The sequence below is a fragment of the Psittacula echo genome (genome assembly GCF_963264785.1).
Source record: "Psittacula echo genome assembly, chromosome: 7".
Lineage (NCBI taxonomy): Eukaryota > Metazoa > Chordata > Aves > Psittaciformes > Psittacidae > Psittacula > Psittacula echo.
Window position 1 is genome coordinate 42,778,020 of NC_137740.1, and position 22,427 is coordinate 42,800,446.

A 22,427-nucleotide genomic window follows, 5' to 3' on the forward strand; every position below is an offset into this window, starting at 1 on the left:
GGCTAAAGTGGGCTGGGCTAAACTGGAATGGACTGTGCTACAGTTGGCTGCGCTGGGCTAAGCTGGGCTAAACGGGCTGGGATGAGCTGGAATTGTATGGACCGGGCTAAAGTAGGCTGGGCTGAAGTGGGGTAAAGTATCTGAACTGAGATAAAGTGGGTTGTAGTGGTGTGCAGTGAGCTAAAGTGGGCTGGGCTGGTGTAAACTGGGCTGGGCTAAGCTGGGCTGGGCTGGTGTAAACTAGGCTGGGCAGGAGTAAAACGTCTTGGACTGTTGTGAGCTGGGCTGGACTAAGGTAAACTGGGGTGGGCTACATTGTGCTAAACTGAGCTGTGCTGGTTTAAATTGGGCTGGACTGGACTAAGCTGGGATGGGCTAAGCTAAACTGGGCTGACCTTGGCTCCATTGGGCTAAAGTGGGCTGGTCCTGTCTGAGCCTGGCAGGACAAGTCTAAAATGAGCTGAACTGGGCTAAACTTCTCTGGGCTAAATGGACTGTCCTTAAGTAAGCTCAACTGGGCTGGTCTGGTCTGAATTGGGCCAAACTAGGCTTCATGGGGCTAATGGAGGCTGGGATGGGCTATACCAGGCTAAACTGGGCAGGAAAAGGCTAAACTGTGCTGAAGTGGGCTAAATTGGGCTGGGCTGAGCTGGGCTTGGCTGAACATGGCTAAACTGGGTTGGAGTGGTCTGAAGAGGGCTAAAGTGGTCTGAACTGGGTTAAACTGAGCTGGGCTTTGCTCAGGAGGGCTAAACTGGTCTGGACCGGGCTGAAGTGGGGTAAACTGGGTTAAACTGGTCTAAACGGGGCTGAACTAGGCTAAAGTGGTCTGAACCAGGCTAAACTGTGCTGAATTGGCTAAACTTGGCTGAGCTAAGATGGACTGGGCATGGCTAAAATGGGCTGGGTTGGTCTCGGAAGGGCTAAACTGGTCTTGACTGGGCTGAATCCATATAAACTGGGCTGAACTGAGCTAAACTGAGCTAGAGTGGGCTGAGCTGGGCCAGAGTGGGCTGAAGTGGACCCAACTGGGGTAAAATGTGTTGAACTGGGCTGAAGTGGGCTAAACTGGGCTGAACTGGTCTAAACTGGGCTGGAGTGGACTGAACTGGGCTGGACTGGGAGAAAGTGGGGTAAACTGGTCTGAACTGGGCTGGACAGATCTGAACTTGTTTAAATGGTGCTGGACTGGGCTGAATTGGACTAAATTTTGCTGGTCTAGGCTGAACTGGGCTAAACTGGGGTGAGTTGGGTGAACTGGTCTAAAGTGTGCTTGAATCAGCTAAACAGGTCTTGGCTGGGCTTGGCTGAGCTGAACCAGTCTGAATTGTGCTAAACCTGGCCTAATTGTTCTAAACTTGTGTGGGCTGAGCTGGAGTGGGCTGGGCTGGGCTGTAAAATGGGCTGAACTGAGTTAAATTGGACCTAGGATAGGCTGGACTGAGCTAAACTGGGCTGGACTGAGCTGGCCTCAAGTGTGCTACATTGGGCTGGGAAGGGCTAAACTGGACTGTATTGTACTGTGCTGGGCTGCATTGGGCTAAAGCGGTCTGGAGTGGTCTAAATTGGGCTTAACTTTGCTAAAGTGGTCTAGAGAGACGTGAATTTGGCTAAACTAGGCTGAACTGGTCTAAACTGTGCTGAGCTATGCTAAACTGGACTAAAGTGGGCTGAAGAGGGCTAAGACGTTCTGATTTTTTAGTGTAGAGCGAAGTGGTTCACATTTTGGTGTACTGAAGGAGTGATACTAATCCCTGATTGTCCGTATAACCTTTGCAGATCCAGCCTGAACTTGCCTCTCTTTGTCCTAGAGAATAAGGGCAAAATGGCTTAGAATTATAGAAATATGCAAAATAAATTATTGCAGCAGTTTTAGTATTGGTAGCCTGTGTGCATGTTCAGCTCAGTAAGCCCAATTGCATGCGTTGCTTTTCTCATTGCCCGGAATCAGTGGTACCAGTTACCATGACACCGGCCTCACTGGAATGGTTGCCAGAGAATATTGCAGTTGCTTTTTTTTCCAAGACACATCAGTGTACTTGTCTTTATCAGCTATTTTGAAGTTATTGGGCTGTCTGCATGAGTACATATTAGTTTCGCAAATGAAGTTGTGAATCGCAGGTAGTCAGGGTAAACAATGGTGCCTAATGTTTCTGATCTGGTGCACTTGCCAGTATGTTTCTGGATTTCCAATGTAGACAGTGACTCAACAAACTCTGATGGTTTATCCAGACACTTTTCAAGTGGCTGTTGGCTTGCTTAAGGGAAGCTAACTTGCAGCCTTTTATACTCATATTTCTCTCTGAGTTTTGTAGTGGGTTAGACATTTATACTAAGTGTTTTAGAAGTGGAAAATGTTTTCGTTCAAGCAGTGCATTTCTTTTTGTAGGAGTGAAGCCTTTGAAGTTTAAATTTCTTTGTCATAATGTAATACCGTTAAGAATAAACAGAAGTGCTGTCTAGGTTTGTTTTAGTGGTCATGATCACTATATCAAGCAGTGAATTAATACCACTTTTCAAAACATGTGAATTCACATTAAAATGGATAAAACTTCAGTATCCTTGGATGCAAAGAAAGAAGCTCTAGTTAATTTATCAAAGGTCTTGATTAAAATCAGTGAGTCGGGAATTTACTCAGAGACCACTTGTAACGGTCAGGGGGAAATAATGAATGTAAGTGTACAGAAATGTATTGTGGTCTTTGGCTTAAAGTGTTGAATCATAGAATGGTTCAGGTTGAAAGGGATCTTACGGAACATCTAGTTCCAACCTTCCTGCCATGAACAGGGACATCTCTCAGAACATCAGATTGCTCAGAGCCCCTTCCAGCCTGGCCTTGAACACTGCCAGGGATAGGGCAGCCACAGCTGCTCTGGGCAACCTGTGCCAGTGTCTCACCACCCTCATAGTAAGGAACTTCTTCCTTATATCTAATCTAAATCTAGTTTCTTCCAGTTTAAAGCCATTCCTCCTTGTCCTAGCCCTACTTGTCTTCGTAAAAATTCCGTTTCCAGCTTGCGTCTAGGCCCCCTTTAGGTGCCAAAGGATATGGTCTCCCTGGAGCTTTCTCTTCTCCAGGTTGAACAACAAAGTATTTTGTGGTATTTATCCTCAAACTATTTTTAAAAACGTGGTCTTAGGTATGTATGTTACATTTACAAGAAAATATAGGAATAATTTCAAAAAATTAATCTGCCATGCAGTTCTAGGCATATTTACTTAAATACATTTTTTTGCCATTTTAATATTTTTTAATGTAAGAATTTTAAAAACATTATACTCTATCTTCTAGTTTCTGTTACTGGAGTTCAGAGTTTTGTAGCAATAATGAATCAATTTGCTTATTTACTGAAGACAGTAAAACTAAACAAAAGGCATAGCATTTTTGAGCTAGTTGGTTTTAACTGTTTCAAAGCTGTGTGGCCTAAGTTACTACAACATGACATTAATTACTTTTTATTATGACTAATCATAGAAAGGAGGCAAGTCTTACAGGTTGTGTCAAATTTTTTCTTTTTCTTTTTTTTTTTTAAGGACTATCCAAGAGTAAAAATTGGTGTTTTCATTGAACAACCCACTCCTTTCCTACCTAAATTTTTAGACAGACTGTTGACTCTGGATTACCCAAAGGAGGTACTCAGTATCTTCATTCATAATAATGTAAGTATGATGTTACCATTATGCAAAGCTTCAATTTTGGAAATTATGGTATAAATGAAAATGTGTGAAGAAATATAAACTGCATAGGAAGAGAGGATCTTTCAGAGTTTACTATGCAGAAGTGGAAAAAATACACAAATTCCAGCAGTGCTTGCTGAAATCTATTTAAAAAAACTGCATAGATTCTTTCTGTTTTACTAATGAAAAAGATTGTTTTTAAAAATGTCCTGCTTCTGGGAGAAGTACTGATTGACGCAAACCAAGTAGGATAGGATAAGAATAAGATAGTTCCAATTGGAAGGGACCTACAAAGGTCATCTAGGTCAGCTGCCTGCCCACTTCAGGACTGACCAAAAGTTACATAGCATATTACTAATGACTGTTATCCAGTAATTGACATTGGATTTGCTTATTGATGCCCCTGTGCATTCTGAAGTGGCATAAAAACCTCCTGTGTGCCACTGAGGTTGTAGGATAGGTTTTGAAGATTGTAAAATAAGTGTCTTGAAAAAATATTGTATAAACAGCCTGTGAATCTTGCATCATTGGTCTGGAAGTACAGCTTTGATTTACATTGCTGATGTGTTGGGTTATTTTGCTAAAATTTTGGACACGAGCTTCATTTTAATGACATACATTGGAATATCTTCAAATACTGTTTGCCATCTGTTTGTTTAGGATAGAATGCAATGTGCTCTTGGACGCTATGCTTATGATTTCACAGCAACTTCTACTTTTCACTATAAACAATGTTAACATGATTTCAGGAGGTTTACCATGAAAAGCACATCAAGAAATTCTGGGAAAAAGCCAAGAACATCATCAAAAATATAAAAATTGTTGGACCTGAAGAAAATCTCAGTCAAGCAGAAGCCCGGAACATGGGAATGTAAATACTAATTCATACATCAGTTATAATGATGCATACCTTAACGTCTTTTCCATCTCATATATGTTGTTTGCCTCTTAAGCACTAACAACTTTACATCTTAAGATACAAAAGTAGGAGCTTTCGTGGTAGAACAAGATCTAGATACAAGATATGAACTGTTGAGTATTTTATGGTTTCTGTCTAACATAAAAAGCTGTTGGCCATTGTGAAAACATCTCTGGTTTGGACTACTTCAATAGTCTGTCATTTGTCTTTTAATGAAGGCATAGACAATAGTAGACTACAAAGAAATAAGGTATGTCAGGTTATTTTTACATTATAGTTAAACATGGATATTAAAATACGAGCATAAACTGTCAAGTTTTTTTTAAGAATGCTGTTGAAATTAAATAGATGGTACAATACAATAAACTTTTATAAGAGGTTTGTGCAGAAAATTGTATGTAGCAGTAATTTAAAAAAGAATGTGTAAGCAGGTGCAAATGTAAATAGAAATCCTAATTGCAATGTATCTTCTGAAAAAAGTGTTGTATCGGGTTTTATTTTTTTTATCCAAAACCTTTTCAAATTAACTTCTCTCACAGAGTGATTTCACAGAAGTACCTCTTGCATTGAACATGCATTTAACAATTGCACAGTTGTTGTCCTAGTCCTTCCTTTTTTTTTTTTTTTTGTTTTTGTTTTTGTTTTCACTTTGGGATTTTTGTAATGATACTACATTTAAGTAAAAACATGGTTAAAGCTTGATCTGAATGTACAGGAGAGAACTGTATTTCTTTCTGCAGCTCAAGGAGACAGGAATATCCTTTCGAAGTCCTCTAGCAGAAGTTTCTGCTTTCTGGAGGAGGGGGGAAGAAAGGACTTGCAACTGACTTGATCTTACCTTTAGTCTTGCTTGCTTTATCTTTTACACCTTATGCTCGCCAGGCTTAATCAGAACATACGAGTATGTAGCCTGTGTCAGATTGCCTGTCTGAAGGGTCTCTTTAGTGGCTGCAGGGCTGGCTACTGCTGGAGTTGATCATGGCTCTTCCAGAATATCCATCGGACTATGGAGTTTTACAGACCATGAAGACCTTGCTTGTGACTTTTGATCAGGCTTCATTCTAACATAATTCTTCCACTCTCTTTTCTCCCAAATGCACCATGAGTGTCAGAGTGAAGAATTTAATTTCAAAAGACCTTTTTCGTTTATATTAAGAGGTTAATAGCATAGCATAGGCTGTTCATGGCATCAGTCAAAAAAACGAAGGTCTAGTCCTGATTCCCCATGGTGTTCATGGAAATTCATTTGAATGGGGTTTTGTTGTGCTGAAGCCACTGGGAAACTTATATTTGGCTGAGGTCCAAGCCTCTCCCTTAGCTTTTCTAGGAAATATTACAGATGTCCAGTGTTAGTGTAGGCAGCCATTCACATATTTATAAATCATTCTTTCTTTGTTTCTAATAATCTCTAGAGCAAATGTACCATGTTTGCAAACTTTTTGTAGTAGTGTATGTTACATGTAACTAAGGTGGAATTTCTGGAATTGCCTTTTCCTCTTTGTTATATAGACAGCATTAAGGCATAGTCTTTAGTGTAATTAATTTCTATACTGTTACTAAATGTCACCCAAAGATCTTTAAACCTGTCATATTTTGATAGAGCCTACTGATTTTAAGACATGACAGGTTTTGATATGTTATATCTTTGAGCTGTGGATAAAAATTAGTAATTTAAATGTGTATTTGCACAACATAATTTCAAATTCTGTTTCATAAGGCAGGAGATAATCACACTTGTGTTGTGTTCCACTGGATACACTACGCTGTGATCTGCTATCCATTGTTTGGGTATAATTTGACCTGTACTGCTCCTGCTTTAAAAGGAATCTTTAATAAAGATCCTGTCTTAAAGAGATACCTCATTTTCTTTATACATTATGTATGACACATGTGGAATCAGATCTTGCCAGAATACTGATTCATCTAGAAAGTATGAGTGTTAGTAGTAGGATCTTTGATGTGAACAATGTGGATATAGATTGATAGCTACTTTCAATTTGACTGAAGCAGGTTGAGTTCATCTGCTGTTTCCTTTGCACTACTGGTGTGCTTGGCTACTTTTGTGAACATTGCAAACTTCTCTGTAACAGAAGTACACGATATTCATGGCAAAGGCAGTTACTATAAAAAATGACCTGCTTTCAACCCTTCAGCTTGCTTCCAATGTAATAACCTAATTTGTTTCTCACTAATACTGTGATTGGAACAACTTGTAAAGAGTGATTCTTCAAAGCTGTTTAGTGGTTTGATTTACAAAGATTGATATATTCAGTCTTCTGATTAATTTTCTCCTGCCTCTATCTGCATTACTGACTGATAGTTTTATTCCATCTGCCTCAAACACTTGCTTTCCTTCTTTTTCCAAATTAGCTGATTTTAGCATCTCTCTGTTAATTTGCAGTAGAGTTAGAATTAATTTGTCTACTTGCACATTTTGCACAAAAAGTTCATTTATCTGAAGCAGCAAAACAGGCTGAGAGATTAAAAAAAACCAAAACCCAACCCTTAGGCATTGAAGATCTGTTTTATTTCCAGCAGAATACTTCTGAGTACGTAATGGTATTGGGTCAGTTTTCTTTCTTCTTACCTCTTTCCTCCCTGTCCCCCTTCATTTTGGCTCAGTAAAAAGCAGTGACAAATCACAGTGAGGTTCTCAGTAAATGAAACTCTTTGATGTCAGTATAAATGTGACAAAATAACTTTTTTTTTCAATTTCACCATAGCCATGCAGCAAGCCTCTGTCTACTTTTCTCATTCACACAAAGAATAATTGAAGCATTTACTTTCTTCCTTTGCCTTGACATGGAAAACTCCTGCACTTGTGAAAGTTGGATAGGCATTGGAAAAGACCCAAAATTGTGCAGTCAACAAAAACTTATGATTCTGTTACCACAAAAGATGGTCAGAGAAACTGTCTAAGACTTGATTTTTAGAAAGGAGTTTTAGAAAGCAGGCATTCCTTATTGCAGTGCTGGGCACACATGGAAATAATTTCACAAAAGTGAGCCACTTGGAGTCTACAAGCAGCATCCATATATCCAGCAACTTACACATACTTACAACCTTTCCGGGAGATGCTTTACATATTCATTAGATTTCCTAGAACTAATTATAATACTGCATTTTAATTACACATGCACTTCCTTGCCAAGTGTTGTCTTGATGGGTCTCTGGTGGTCAAGGATAGTCTCCCTCACTGTATCCGCTGATTGACCTCTGCTTGCGCATGTGCAAAAGACGCTTAAGAATTACTTAACAACTGTGTCCATGTTTTAGGTCAGTTTGTTCTGATTTTTTTTTCTGTCTTGAAGAACTGGTCCTATCTGTCTTAGTCACTATCTTCAGAGGCTACCCTTGTTTTATATGTACCCCAAGGCCATACTGTTTTGCTCTCAGCAGAGTGGTCCCAATTTACAACCTAACGTTTCCGCTTACCGTTAACATAGTGATTTTAATTTACCGACTTAGCATTTTAGCTTACAATTCAATAATACTGGCAAACAGGAGTGCAATGTTTTTGTCACTGTGGGTTGAAACATAATAAAAATGAATGAAAGTAAAGCAGTGTAAAGAGAAGGAAGGTTTAGTTGCATTTTGTGTGAGTATTTTCTCTGCTTGCACATCACTTGAAACCCTAAAATAGCATTTCCATGTCATGTTCCCTCCCTCCCCAGCTTGTCTACAAGGACTGTATTAGAGTTCTTACTGTTCGTTCTTTTTTGTTTAAAAAAACAGAATTTGTGAGTTTTCTTTAATCTTTTTTCCCCTGGTACTTGCAGACTTCAGGGTGGGTTTGTTCGGTTTTGTTGGGGAAAGGGTGGAGGGTGTTGGTTTTTTTTCTTACTAATAGAACTAGTTAGGAATTTTCCTGGACTTTTTAAAAAATGACAGTTACCTGAACTTTTAGTGAGAATGCACATATTTTAATGAAATTTTCCATTGAAAGCTTTCAGAGGTTTCAGAAAGAATAGTAGCGAGATCAGAATCAGTTATAGAGTTCATTGACCTCACTGTTAAATTTTGAGCTGAATTTGGGATCTCTTACGTGTTCTGTGAAAGCGGTTGTTAAATCATTGTCTCTGAGCTCTCAGACTTGCCTTACTCAAAGGACTGGTTTCAGTCCCTTGAGTAAGGTAAGTATCTTGGCTATGGTTGAAGGAAGGTCAGAGGTTAAATCTCTGTCTCCCAGATGTCAAGTGATTTCTGTTGGGAGTCTTGGATTTTCTGGAGCTTCTTCTCCTGAACACCTGAGCAGTTTAAGGTTTCAGCCTCAGGTGGAGGAGGAATATTTTGAACTCTGAGTGTTGCAGAAGAAAAACAACTTTCCCACCCATATCGGATTTCAGTAGCTTGCAGCTGTGGTAACTGTGGTAACAATACTTAAGCCCAAGATGCAAAACTAAACATTAGTGCTTTATCTGTTTTTGTGGCTACATCTGTTTGTTTTTAGTGATTGTTGGTAAGAGTTTCTTTATAGTGTTGCGGCCATCTGGAAAGATGCAAAATGTAGCCCTAAACAGCAGGCCATATCACCCAGTCTTTGAGTGAGTGTTGCAGACTTGTATCTGGGTCACCTCTTCTTTCAGAGGTCTGTCAGGTAGAGTAAGTGCTTTCTCTTTGGGCTCATAGTCCACATTTAGAATTGTATTTTCAAACTGTGAGGGGTATAAAAATGATAAATGCATTAATTGCAAATTAAAACTATGTCTAAAATATAAAAATGTAAGTGACTTAAGGATAGACCATATGTCTTACTACTATAAGCAACTAGACCCTTGGAATACCTAAGTGGAAAGTTTGATGAAGAGCAGTGACATTTCCATTTTCAGATGAAGTCACTATTCTAGATGGGCTTGTGGTTTGTAAGCAAGGTTAAACGTTGCTCTGATTGCAGAATACTTTAAACTGATCTGCTGAGCTTCACATTTCCAACAAAAAAACCTGGTTGTCTTCTAAATTTTTGTTAGGAAAGCCACCAAAATGGCTTTCTTTTCCTCATTTGATCTTAGTGTATAAGCAGGTGGAGTGTAAAGCAAGTAGATGAAAGGTTTTAGCCACTCGGTTTAGATTAGGAAGTATGTTACTATACATATGAGTATTGCTAGAAAGCACTTTCCACTTGTTCCTTGCTGCAACTTGGATATACATAATAGTTTCATATGTAATCCAGTATTTCTGCATCTGGCGAGGTCAGCACACACTGTAAGAAGGTGGTAATACTTTAAAGCATGGGAATACCCAGGATTACTTCTATTTCCTTGGGTAAGCTACTTGGCAACTTTCAAAGCCTAAAAGAGAAAATGCATGAATTTCTTAAGAGTAGGCTTGCTTTGTTACTTTTGACAGAAACTGTTGCAACTCTTTCTGTATATCTGAAACATGAAGATGTTGTAGAGGTTTTTGTTAGTGACTTAAAATGTAAGGACAAAACTTCACGTTTGACATTGTGACTTGTGTCTGTAAACGCATAGAGAATTATGCTTCAAACGTAGTTTTGCAGTTTGGTCTAGTCTTCAATGCTATGTAGCAAGAAATACGGAAAAAAAATGAGTCCAAGTACCGTCAGAATAGTAGCCTTGATTTCTTCTTTTTGTATCTGTATACACACACGCATATATATACACAATATATGAACACATATTTAATATGTGTGTATATGTTATTTATGCATATTGTGTTATATATATTTTATATATTTAATATTCTTCATTACAGAGGTTAAAATCAGAATTGAAAGCACTAATGCTTTCAAAGAGTTCTCAGGTTATTGAATATATTACTGAATGACTATGACTTGGACCAAAACATAGTGCATAGTAGCTCTAACTAAACTTGGTGAAGAGGGATCACTTCTTTTTTTTTTCCTTTTTTTTTTTTTTTTTTTTAATAAATAAGGCATCTGATCCATGTTCTTAAATAATCTTTTAGTTTATCACACTGCTATGATCTAAAGGCACCTTTCTTTTACAATACTACACTGCAGAGGGCTTTTAATGCAATGTATGAGTAGAGCACTTGGTTATGATTTGGGTTTTGTGAGGTTTTTGCTTTGTGATTTGTGAATTTTTTCTAGACATGTGCAAGTTAGCCATTCTTTTTTGTCTTTTTAGGGACCTTTGTCGCCAGGATAAAGCATGTGAATATTACTTCAGCATAGATGCAGATGTTGTGCTGACAAACCCGAAAACTTTAAGAATACTGATGGAACAGAACAGGTGTAGTATATCTCTTGATTTTACAGAATTTTCTGTATCTTGAAAGGATTTTCTGGGGCCGTACAGAAAAAGTAAGATCATGTCTGTTCTTGCAGTTTGGTCCTCTTTGTTTACCCGTGGTATTTGATTACTGTATTCCATAACTGGCTCAGAGGCCAACAATTCGCAAAGCATTTTGTTCTTGTCAAACAGCAATTCCTGAATTTCAGATGCTTCAAAGTTCCTCTAAAGAGAATGGTATGGTGTAAGCAGGTTTTATGAAATGAGTTATGATTTCACTGACTAATGGTTCGATCACCCACAAAAGGATAACAAAAAAAAAATCCAAAACCCAAACCAACCCCAAACAACAGCAACAAGAACACTCCAAAACAAAACCTCCTAGAGTTTGCTACTCTGGTATTACAGTGTTATTATTTTCTTTTTTAAAGCATAGATGCAATAAAATAGTGGAAATGTGTTGGAAATGAAGCAGGTATAATGACCAGTTTCATCTTGTATTAATATGACCACTTAAGGTGTACACAAAGCTGTGACTTTATCATCAATAGCTTTCGGTGGACTGGGCCCACTGTGAATGCTGTACACTTTACTCCTGCCAATTTTTAAATTCACATTTGAGGTAGGTAGGTGGTGTTTACCTGTTCATAATGCATCTGGGCATCTCAAGTCCATCACAGGAAGATAAATGATCAATGTCTGTTTCAATCTACTAGTGACAAGGGCTGAAACTTAAGTAAAGATCTGGCTGCCAATAATTTACATTATATTCCTTGTAATATTTACTGTTACAGAAAAAGGCTAAAAGTCAGGTACACTAGGTGGAAGAAACATAAGCTTTGGAAAAATGTATCTACCAGTAGGCATCCTCTGAAACAAAGTGCAATTTTATTCTTTTTATTTTGGTCAACTTAGATTTCCCCTTTTTACTCTTACAAAGTTTTGGGTAAGCAGAGTGGGTGGTTTCTTTGTAGTTTTTGTTTTTTGGTTTGGTTTGGTATTTTTTTTGTCATGTTTCTTCTGCCCATTTTTTTTTTTTTTTTTTTTTTAACATGTGTCTGACTTTGGGATGCATTTTGACATTATGGTATGGGCAGTGTTTTTTTGTTGAGTAACAAACCAAGCCATCTCACATTTATAGGGATCTTCGGTTTTGTTGCATAATGTTGTCTCCAGGCAGTGGGTGCTTGGATGCTGTTACTTCCAGCTTTAGTTCAGAATAGCTTTTGCAAAATTTGACAGTCATTGGTGTTTTAACTACACTGTACTCCGAACTGAGTAAAAGCGGTATATTTTGATGTTAGTCTGTGTGTAACAGTTCATATTTTCTTATTCAATATGTTGCTTCACAGAAAGATAATTGCTCCACTTGTAACTCGTCATGGGAAGCTTTGGTCCAATTTCTGGGGTGCTTTGAGCCCAGATGGCTATTATGCTCGATCAGAAGATTATGTTGATATTGTCCAAGGGAACAGAGTGTAAGTAACTGTAAGCTGATTTTTAGAGTTAAGGCACCTAGTACGGTTATTAGCAACATATTTGTATGTTTTCATGCACTGTGATATTCCTGAAGAGCTTAGGTTAGTTATATTTAGTTTTTTCTATTCCATAGGCAGGTTTTCCCATTTGTTTTTTCCCATTCATAATTTGAATAAAAAAGCAGTATTTAAGCTAGCCATAGTCATTGCTGGTACCTGTCTGATTCTGTCTGGATACTCTAGCAGTGCGTAATACAGAAAGTGACAAGACAGATAGCAAATCCAAAACACTATATCCCAGGAACCTCAGTCAAAAGCTATGATAGTTGCATTCGTCAGATGACTTCTTCATCTCTTTGGGACAAACGTTTGATCAACAGCTAGAATTTCTTCATGTTTCTTCCTGTATATTCTGTTAGAAACCAAGATGTTTGTGAGAAATACTTTTGTCACATAGCCTTTTGGGTTTGTCCTTCCCCTGAACCAATGTGATTTAAGTTGTTCTAAGCTTGCCTTTCCCATTTGGTGATGCCTCTTCATTGCCCTGGAAGAACAAAAGGTCTGACACAGATTGAGTGCTTGAATAGAACTAGTTCATTTTCAATTGTGCTGAAAGATGTGCTTGTGGCGCTGGGTGGGAAGAAATATGCAGAATAAGCATCATGACAGCAATGCTTTTTTGTTATTATTGGCTCAACTCACATAAGTACGTGGCCTGCTGTGGTCTGTGAGTATTTGTGTGAGGAGGTCAGACCAGCTGTGTGAAGCCTCAATGAAGTCTTTAAACTCATTTAAAAATCTGTTTTCGAATTGCTTTCTCCATCTAGTCATGTAGAATAATATTATAAAAGAGTTTTTGACTAATTGCCTTAACTTAGGAAACATGAAGTATATTTTTTAGTTAAAACTCTCTAGAGAATTTGAGCTTTCTATTTTTTATAGCAGTACTTCATAAAAGTTGAATTATGCCTATGTTTGAGATGTTCACAATGTCCAGCTGTAGTTTCTCAAATGTCTGGGGAACCTTTCAGCTTCATTTCATTGAAACTTGCTTATTCTTAGAAAATACAGAGATGCTGATTTGATAAATAGGCAATAAATCAGTTTTCATGGCTTTAAACTATTTGCCTTTTTTTTTTTTTTTTAAGAGGAGTGTGGAATATTCCATATATGGCTAATATATACTTAATTAAGGGACAAACTCTCAGATTGGAGATGAAAGAAAAGAACTACTTTATGCGTGATAAGTTGGATCCTGATATGGCTCTCTGCAGGAATGCCAGGGAAATGGTAAGGTGTATCTATGCATTTAAATACACACAGACTTCTTTGTGTCCTGCTGCTGTTTGACTGCTTCAGTTGATTGATCTTGAATATTATATATTTACTTCTAATTCAAAGTACTAGCCAATTTTTGTGACATAGAACACTCTGGGTGTGTTTCTTTTAAATTGTTGAGAATATAGGCTTTTTGCAAGGCCAGTGCACTGGCTGCATAGTGGGTTTTAGTTAAATTCACTGGAAATTCCTGTTGAGGTTAAAATATTTTCCTCATTGGCACAACCTCAACAGATGACTTCAAACTTATCAGTGCAGTTAGAGCATCTCTATTATGCATGTTTTTATACAGTGTGAAACTTCTAGCAGACTGAAGTTGGAATGTTTTGCAATTTTATGTTTAAGTAGATACATATTTAAACTAATGATGGGCAGTGCTGATATTAAAAGCTTTAGCTGATTTAAGAAATGGTTAGGAATCTTCTTGGGGAGCATGAATTGCTCATTACTTTTCCCAGATAGATTAAAACTGTATTGGAAATTTGTTACTTGCATTAAGCTGTAAGTAATGAGAGAAAACTTACTTGTATTGTAAAATACGTGAATTTACATGTTCATATTCTACCGATATTTACACTAGTTTCAGCACAGAAACAAATTTAAGACCTAAACCAGACCTATTTCCAGACACTATAGCATTGAAAAATAATTTTGCTGAGTTGAACGAGAAAAGTTGGCAAGTATTAATTTTTTTATTCCCTCATAACAAGGCATGATCTCCTTTGTTTGTACTGATTCTTCAGAACATCCTCATCCAATTCTGTTGTATTCAAACCTTTTCAGCATCAGTTATTGCAAACCTGTGCCTCCCATGCGCTTGTTAAACTAATCTGACTGGCTCATCAGAATATTGCTTTCTCTTTTCCTCCTTCTCTAGTCTGTGCTGCAAGATGGTCTGGTATGTGCTTGTTTTTGTATTGCAGCAGATAAGAAGGGGCTGGTGGAAACAGCTTTGACATGTGGATTATGAGCTTTGCTTGGAGATGCATGTTGTCTGTAAAGGCGTATCAGCTTTAGATCAAAGGCTGCTATTTCCCTAATGTAACTGTGGAAACTTAATAGTAGTCGGAAAAAGAGAGAGATTATGTAACGGAAAACTGATGTGATGATTCTCCTTCATTTTAGAGTTTACAAAGGGAAAAAGACTCCCCTTCTTCGGAAACATTCCATATGCTCAGACCCCCAAAGGTGTTGCTTTATTTTTTATTCATTAGTTACTATTATGTGCAGTATTATCCTACCACAGGAAGATACTTCTCCTCTGTCCACTTACTTTAACGAAATACTGCTATAGCTTTCTCTTCAGTCTTCTAAGATTCAAGTTTTTGCGGACAGGTTCTTCATGACCAGCTCAAAGCATCTTAGGACAGGCTTGTTCTTTCCTCACAGAGGTTTCTCAGTGCTCCTAAGCTCAAGGTGTGCCAAAGCTGTGCTTCCGTAGCTAAAATTGATTTAGTATTCCTAGGAAGAATTAAAGCTCAAAACACTAGCAGTTCTGCTAGGCTCTCTCTGTCCTTTACAGTCCAGTGACTGCACAGTCACTTTAAGCTGTTTTTCTTGACCCAGACCCTCCTTATTCTCCCTGCTGCTGCAGCTATTTTATGATTTTGTAAGTAAGTGCCCAAAACTGGGCATGTGTTTAACATAATAATTATCTTTCTAACAGTTTAACTGTTTTTCAGATGAAAACATAGACAGGAATACCAAAGTATCCAAATGGTAATGTCTTCATCTGCTGCAAATCCAAAAGTCACAAACACTTCAGATATGAAGTGTTAGTCTGAAAAACAGTAAACTAAAAAAAACACCCCCAAACCTAAGTTTCTTCTAAAAAAAGACTATTTCCTGCTACTATTTCTAATCAAGATAGTTTTCTTAGTATTTTCTCTTAATAGCTTGATAATAAATATGTATCTTACCATATTTGATATCTTGCAAATACTTTGCACTGTTTTCTTAGGTGCTCATACTTGGAAGTGCTCAGCTGTTTTGTACTCCGATCTGGATTTTCTTATATGGTGTGTTTGCCAATTATCTTTTTATTTCAGGCCAGTTCACGAGAAGGATTGTGTAGTGAACACTCTGAAGTAAATTTCTTGTTCTGACTTCCATTAGCCCTTTTATTGTTAGCTTATTCTTTCAGGTTTTGATCAGAAACTAAACCCTAGATGTTGTTTTTCTTGTGTGAGTATTTTCAGTTTGAGAACAGGTGCCTCCAGTGTGTCTGCATAGGTTTTCTGGAAAACAAATCATCTCATCACTTCTCTCTTTTTTCCTTTCTATAACTGTGTGTAGGTTTATGGTACGAACAATATATGTTTTGGTTTAATGTGCTTACAAAATAAATTCAGATGCTTGTAAAGAAGAAATTATGAGCATTAGTTGGTGATTATAATTAACCATTTGAAAATTAAAGATAATAAATGAACAGTATGTGTATAATGTGCATGTACAGGTGTGTGATAGAGTTCATGAAAGTGCAGTCATAAGCAAACTTTTTTAAAACATCATTTGTGGCAAGATGGACAGTTTTGCTAATGACATTTTCTCTACTTGGTAGGGTGTTTTCATGTACATTACCAACAGACATGAATTTGGAAGACTTATTTCGACAGCCAATTACAATACTTCCCACTACAACAATGACCTTTGGCAGATATTTGAAAATCCTGTGGTACGCATCTTATCATAGATGAAACAGTTATTTTGTTTGAAAAAATTGTGAAGTTTGTGTATTATAAAGGTCTTGGGATTTAAAGACTACATGGGGAATATTTGTTTCTTATGCATTGAATATTGGTTGTGTACTGAAAGGTGTTCTTTACCACCCATTTAAGCAAATGACAATATACCATATGAACAAGCCAACTGATGATAAGTGTAAGGAGTTGGAGATATGGCTCTGATAATTTCATGATTTTTGACATGATGAGAACCGGTTCATTTATGGCTGTAAGAAATTGTTTAATTGTTTTGAATGATTTCAGTAGAGCAAATTAATAGAATATGAATTTGTTTTTGCCATTTATGAATTCATCTATTCTGTTTTTAATGTTTTAAAATCATGTGTTTTAGGACTGGAAGGAAACCTATATAAATCCCAACTACTCAAAGATATTCACCGATAATATAGTAGAACAGGTGGGTATAAATAGTTTTCTTAAAATTTGTGGGCCTGACTGATAGTGAATTGGCATTCAGTAACTATTTCCATGTAGATTCTTTTTTGGTCTTGTAGCTGAACAGCTTTTTGTATTGGAATGTAGCTTTTGCCATTTTGAAAATTAGATGAGGCTAGTCCAAAAAATAATTGGTAGTAAGTCGAAGTAAGTGCCTTCTCCAAAATACAGATATGCTTAGCTTCCTTATTTGAACTAGCAGAAGGCCTAATAAAAACTTCTGTAGCACGTAGCTGTGTTTTCTGGTGTCTGGTAAAGAAAAGTTCATCTAGACTCTTTCCTTGGCGTTTGCCTTTCCCTATGGATTTCTAAGGTCTGACAACCAGGAATATAAGGTAAAGCCTTTTGCTGGGTTTTTTTTTTTTTTTACTCTCTTGGCTGCTTGTTTCTTGTTTTCATGCAACTGATCTGGACAGAGCTCTTCTAAGATGGTAATTGTTGTACCGATGCTGGATGATCTGTCTGTGTCAATTAGGTGATTTAATGAATTTTGTTTTCTTAAAAAGCTGCGATAAATCGGTTTTGTGTTTAAAGCAATGTTAAGTTTTAAACTTTTTCTTAATAGCTTGTAAATGTAGATCAATGTTGTTATTTCGGGCAACCAAGGCACAGAATATGTGAATACACTGATAGAGCTGTTAATATTGGACCATGGCTTACAAGTTAGGTCATAATTTTTGATTCATTCTGTGAGAATGTGTTTGTGGATCAAGGCAAAATTGAATTATTTAAATGTATCTCAATTATAGTTTGAATGAGAACAGCTGACGTTCTCTAAGGAACAAGAAAAGTGAAGATGTCATTTTTTTTAGCAGCTAAAAAATAAAAGCTGTTAAAGCTTAACTCCACTGAAAATATGAATGTAATTAAAAAAAAATAAATTTTTTTTCCTTTGTAGCCGTGTCCAGATGTGTTTTGGTTTCCTATATTTTCTGACACTGCCTGTGATGAATTGGTGGAAGAAATGGAACATTTTGGACAATGGTCTGGTGGAAGACACCAAGTAAGTGTCAGCCTATATAAACATGACCCTAATTAGTGAATACCTTTATAATAATAAGTTTACAGTTCACAGCGTACTGCAGCAAACAAGCATTACAAGAATTGCCAATAACCCGAAACATCTCCTTCATGATGTACAGTGTGTATTTTAGTTTACCAGGTAGCTGCTTGTTCAGTAGATTTAGAGACATTCCTCAATGAACTGTGTGGTGGGTTGACCCTGGCTGGACATCAGGTGCCCCACAAAGCTGCTCTGTCACTCCATTCCTCAGGGGGACAGGGGAGAGAAAATACAACAAAAGTCTCATGGGTCAAGATAAGGGCAGGGAGAGATCATTCACTAGATACTGTCGCAAGCAGAACAGACTTGACTTGAGGAAGTCAGTTTAATTTATTACCCATGTAATCAGAGTAGGATAATGAGAAATAAAACCAAATCTTAAAAACACCTTTCCCCCACCCCTCCCATCTTCCTAGGCTTAACTTTACTCCTGTGTTCTCTGCCTCCTCCCTGCCAGTGGTGCAGGGGGACAGGGAATGGGGGTTGTGGTCAGTCCGTCATGATCTCTGTTGCTGCTTCCTCCTCTGGGAAGGACTCCTCACACCCTTCACCTGCTCCAGCGTGGGGTCCCTCCCACAGCAGACAGTCCTCCATGAACTTCTCCAGTGTGTGTTCTTCCCACAGGCTGCAGTTCTTCATGAACTGCTCCACCATGGGTCCCTTCCATGGGGCACATCCTTCAGGAGCAGACTGCTCCACCATGGATCCTCTGCGGAGTCACAAGTTCTGCAGCAAATATGCTCCACCGTGGGCTCCTCTCTCCACAGGGGCACAGGTCCTGGCAGGAGCCTGCTCCAGTGCAGGCTTCATACGGAGTCACAGACTCCTTTGGGCATCCCGCTGCTCCAATGTGGGGTTCTCCATGAGCTGCAGGTGAATATTTGCTCTGCCATGGATCCGCATGGGCTGCAGGGGAACAGCCTGCCTCACCACGGGCTGCAGGCAAGCTCTGCCTGACTCCTGGATCACCTCCCCTCCTTCACTGACTTGGTGTCTGCAGAGCTGTTTCTTTCACATTCTTCTTTCCTCAGCTGTGGTTGCTGTTGCACTGTCATGTTACTTCCCAACCTAACCTGAGGTGCTATTAGTCTCTGATGGGCTTGATCTTGGCTAACGGCAGGTCCTTCCTGAAGCCAGTTGGCTTTGTGTCTGTTGGACATAGGGGAAGCTTCTAGCAGATTCACACAGAAGCCACTGCTATAGTCCTCCCCTGCTGCCAAAACTTTGGCATGCAAACCCAATACAGACCTTAGGTCAAAAAACCCAGTACAGACCAAATTCAGACACTGATTGTGTGTTTGCTGTAGTAGTTATCTGACAGTTATCCAAGGCTGATCTTGGATAGATGTCCAGAAAAGTTTTACTTGTTTCCCTCTTAAATACTAGTTTGTCACAGTTGTCCCCGTGGGTAGTTACTCACAGATGTTACAAGCTATTGTGTTTGTGTTTGCAGAAAGTTCAAGGTACTCATTAACTATGGCTGAAATTGGAGGAATGTTTGTCATATTCACAAATGTGGTACCTTGGAAATGAGACAAATTACATTCCTTATTTTACTGCACAGAGGAGCCTCCAGAAAGCATTTTAACATACTTTTATCTTCAAATTATTTATTACACTGTCAAGTTAAGGCCTGTACTGTCTTGATCTCTGATATAACTTCAGTTATTTATTCAGTTATATCAGAGATCAAGACATCTACATCTCAATAAATAAAATCATTACCTCAGGAGGCCCTTATTTACAGGCAACATATCCCAATATTGACTCACCTTTTAAAAAAACTTTCAGTTTTTGTTCATTCATAGCTCAGCATTTTTTTTCCACAGTTGTTAGCTGTTAAATTACTGTACAGCAAGCTCACATATGCCAGCTAAAGCATTGCTTTGTTGCAGTTTTCAAATAAATTTTGTGGAAGTACCGGAAGCATTCCATTTCCATATTTCAAGGTTATTTATGGTGTTTTCATTAGGACAGCCGTATTTCTGGAGGTTATGAAAATGTCCCAACTGATGATATTCATATGAAGCAAATTGGACTGGATAATGAATGGCTGCATTTCATAAGAGAGTTCATTGCACCTGTAACCCTGAAAGTGTTTGCTGGCTATTATACCAAGGTATGGGTTTAAAACTTACATAGGTAATTACTGCATGGCAAGACTGATTCTAGTATATTATTGAATATGTGCTATTTGGTTTGGTTGGGGAGTTCATGCATGATGAAGCAGTAGTTATAGAATGAATGTTGTGTTATAAACTCAGTTTTAAACAAAAAAACCCAAAACCAAACCCAACAACCCTCTATGTGGTGTGGAAGTTCACATGTTGAAGTCTGACTCTGTTTTGTTTCAGGGGTTTGCTTTACTGAACTTTGTCGTGAAATATAGCCCTGACAGACAGCGGTCACTCAGACCTCATCATGACTCATCTACATTCACAATCAACATCGCTCTCAACAAAGTAGGCGAGGACTTCCAAGTAAGTTGGCAACTTACTGACTTAAAAAAGATGTCTTTTGAGTGTTTAATGTAATTTCAAAACTAGAGCCCAAATGGATATACTTAAAGACCAAGTTGAAAAGGAAAAGATGTGTATCACAAATTGAGATATTCCTTGGTGTTTTTTGATAAGTACTAAATTTGCTCAATTGCAGGATCCAGAACTGTTGATGCAGTCGGGCTGAATTGGTCAAAATTATTTCAGATGGTGAAGGAGAAGGGGTTTAAAGAAAAACTTTGGAGATGTTAGCCGTTTCATTTTTAACATTTCTGACATGCTTCTGTACAGTGAAAACTAATTTTTCAAAACACTTTAGTCCCAAAATGACTCAAATAGCTTTTCTTTACAACTTTTTTTAAATGATTCTTATTTTAAGATAAGCCACATAATGAAAATTTTCATCTGTTGTTCCTGTTTTTTGTTTGTTTGAGGTTTTTTCCTGAGATATAAATTATTTTCTACTCTGATTCAAGTAAACAGTCCTCAGAGGATGGAGAAAGGCAAGGCAATGACATTAATATCTAGCTTTGACTAGTAGAGAAACTTAACCTGTTTTGTTTATAAACCTGTATTATTCACAGTCCTACTTAACGCCGATAAATGTGTTTGTCAAACATTACTTTAGAAAACACACCTTCAGTTTGAATGCAATAGCCAGATTAATTTATTTAAGATTTGTTTAAATGCTCTCCAGGATAGGATTGCAGTCCTGGAACAAGGCCTGTGAATATGATTTGCTTGTTTCTGGTATCATCTACAGTAAAGTTATTAAAGATCTGTTTGCCAGAGGTCCTGCTTGCAGAAGTTGTCATCCAGAGAATGCTAAAACAAAGCAAGGGAAATCGATTTTAAATGCGTGTCTGTTATGTATTGCTCTGAAGATGGTGTCATTTAACAACCTTGTTAGTAGGGATAGTTAAAAAAAACATAAAATTGTTAGCAGCCTGTTAATAATAGCAAAATGTTTCAAGTTGTGGATAAATAAAAAGGAACTTTATTAAAACACAAAGTAAATGTTTGGGGTTTGTTTCTCTTTTTACTACAGGGAGGTGGATGTAAATTTCTTAGGTACAACTGCTCCATTGAGTCTCCCAGGAAAGGATGGAGTTTCATGCATCCAGGAAGACTTACTCATTTACATGAAGGACTTCCGATCTTGAATGGCACAAGATACATTGCAGTATCATTTATTGATCCTTAATTTTTTTTTTGCCCTCTTCAATGGCAGTGTTTGATTCTTTACATAAACATTTATTTATAGATTTCTTCTGGAAGATGGTGATAAAAGAAACTGTTTCTGTTCCAAGACAACAAAGTTACTTTGGGCTAAAAGAATGAAAAAAAAGAAAGTGTTCCAAACTGTTTTGAAGATCTGTTAATATCTGCTCTGAGCCTTGAGTCACAAAGTAAACATGTCCTGCTTGGTTTTCCATTCTGCTGTCTTAAAGAGTAGGTAAGGAGGGAAAATGGAAAAACATTTTATAACAAATCCATTTCTTTGTTTAAAAACCCCTATAAACTGTAGATACAAAATTATCTGAAAAAAAATTATTGTGGTTTTCATTCAGTAAGTAATACAGCTAAAGTTTTTGTGGTGTATATGTTTGGTACCAACCAATTAAAACCTACGTCATAAAACCAAAATCAAGTGAATCTTGTATGCAGTTGTTGGGGATAAGCAGTAATGTCATATGCTGATACATGCTGGAGGGAAAATGTCAGTAAGCCCATTTTCTTAATTCATTTTCAATACTGAAATTAATACCTTTACATGAAAAAATAAATTAATTGCGTAGGGGGAGCAAGGATTAAACAATTTAGCTAAGAAAACATGGTTTATCTTTTGGTTTGAGTACTCATCATGTTGGAAATTTACTTATCTTCACCAAGTGACCTTCATTTAAAATGAGTTATTTTTCTAAAGTTGTAATTGCACCCAACTGATACTGAAATTTGATACTTATTTTAAGAACGTTGCTTAAATTTTAGTAATAGGATGTTTTATAAAGATAATTTTCTACTCTTACTTAAAATTACTTGAATTTTCTATCAGGAA

At 37.5% G+C, this 22,427-nt stretch overlaps 1 protein-coding gene across 1 annotated transcript in view; it reads left to right on the forward strand.

Annotated features, from left to right (window-relative positions):
• Positions 1–21,572, forward strand: part of PLOD2 (procollagen-lysine,2-oxoglutarate 5-dioxygenase 2) — a gene marked incomplete at its 3' end in the record, with an annotated part of 58,358 nt that extends 36,786 nt beyond the window's left edge. The window contains 12 exon segments of the mRNA XM_080623816.1: positions 3,535–3,660; positions 4,428–4,549; positions 10,708–10,812; positions 12,165–12,290; positions 13,439–13,580; positions 14,754–14,816; positions 16,189–16,302; positions 16,704–16,769; positions 17,706–17,810; positions 19,843–19,989; positions 20,225–20,350; positions 21,417–21,572. Coding sequence (XP_080479942.1) covers positions 3,535–3,660; positions 4,428–4,549; positions 10,708–10,812; positions 12,165–12,290; positions 13,439–13,580; positions 14,754–14,816; positions 16,189–16,302; positions 16,704–16,769; positions 17,706–17,810; positions 19,843–19,989; positions 20,225–20,350; positions 21,417–21,572 — 1,398 coding nt within the window.
• Positions 21,573–22,427: the final 855 nt, after the last annotated feature.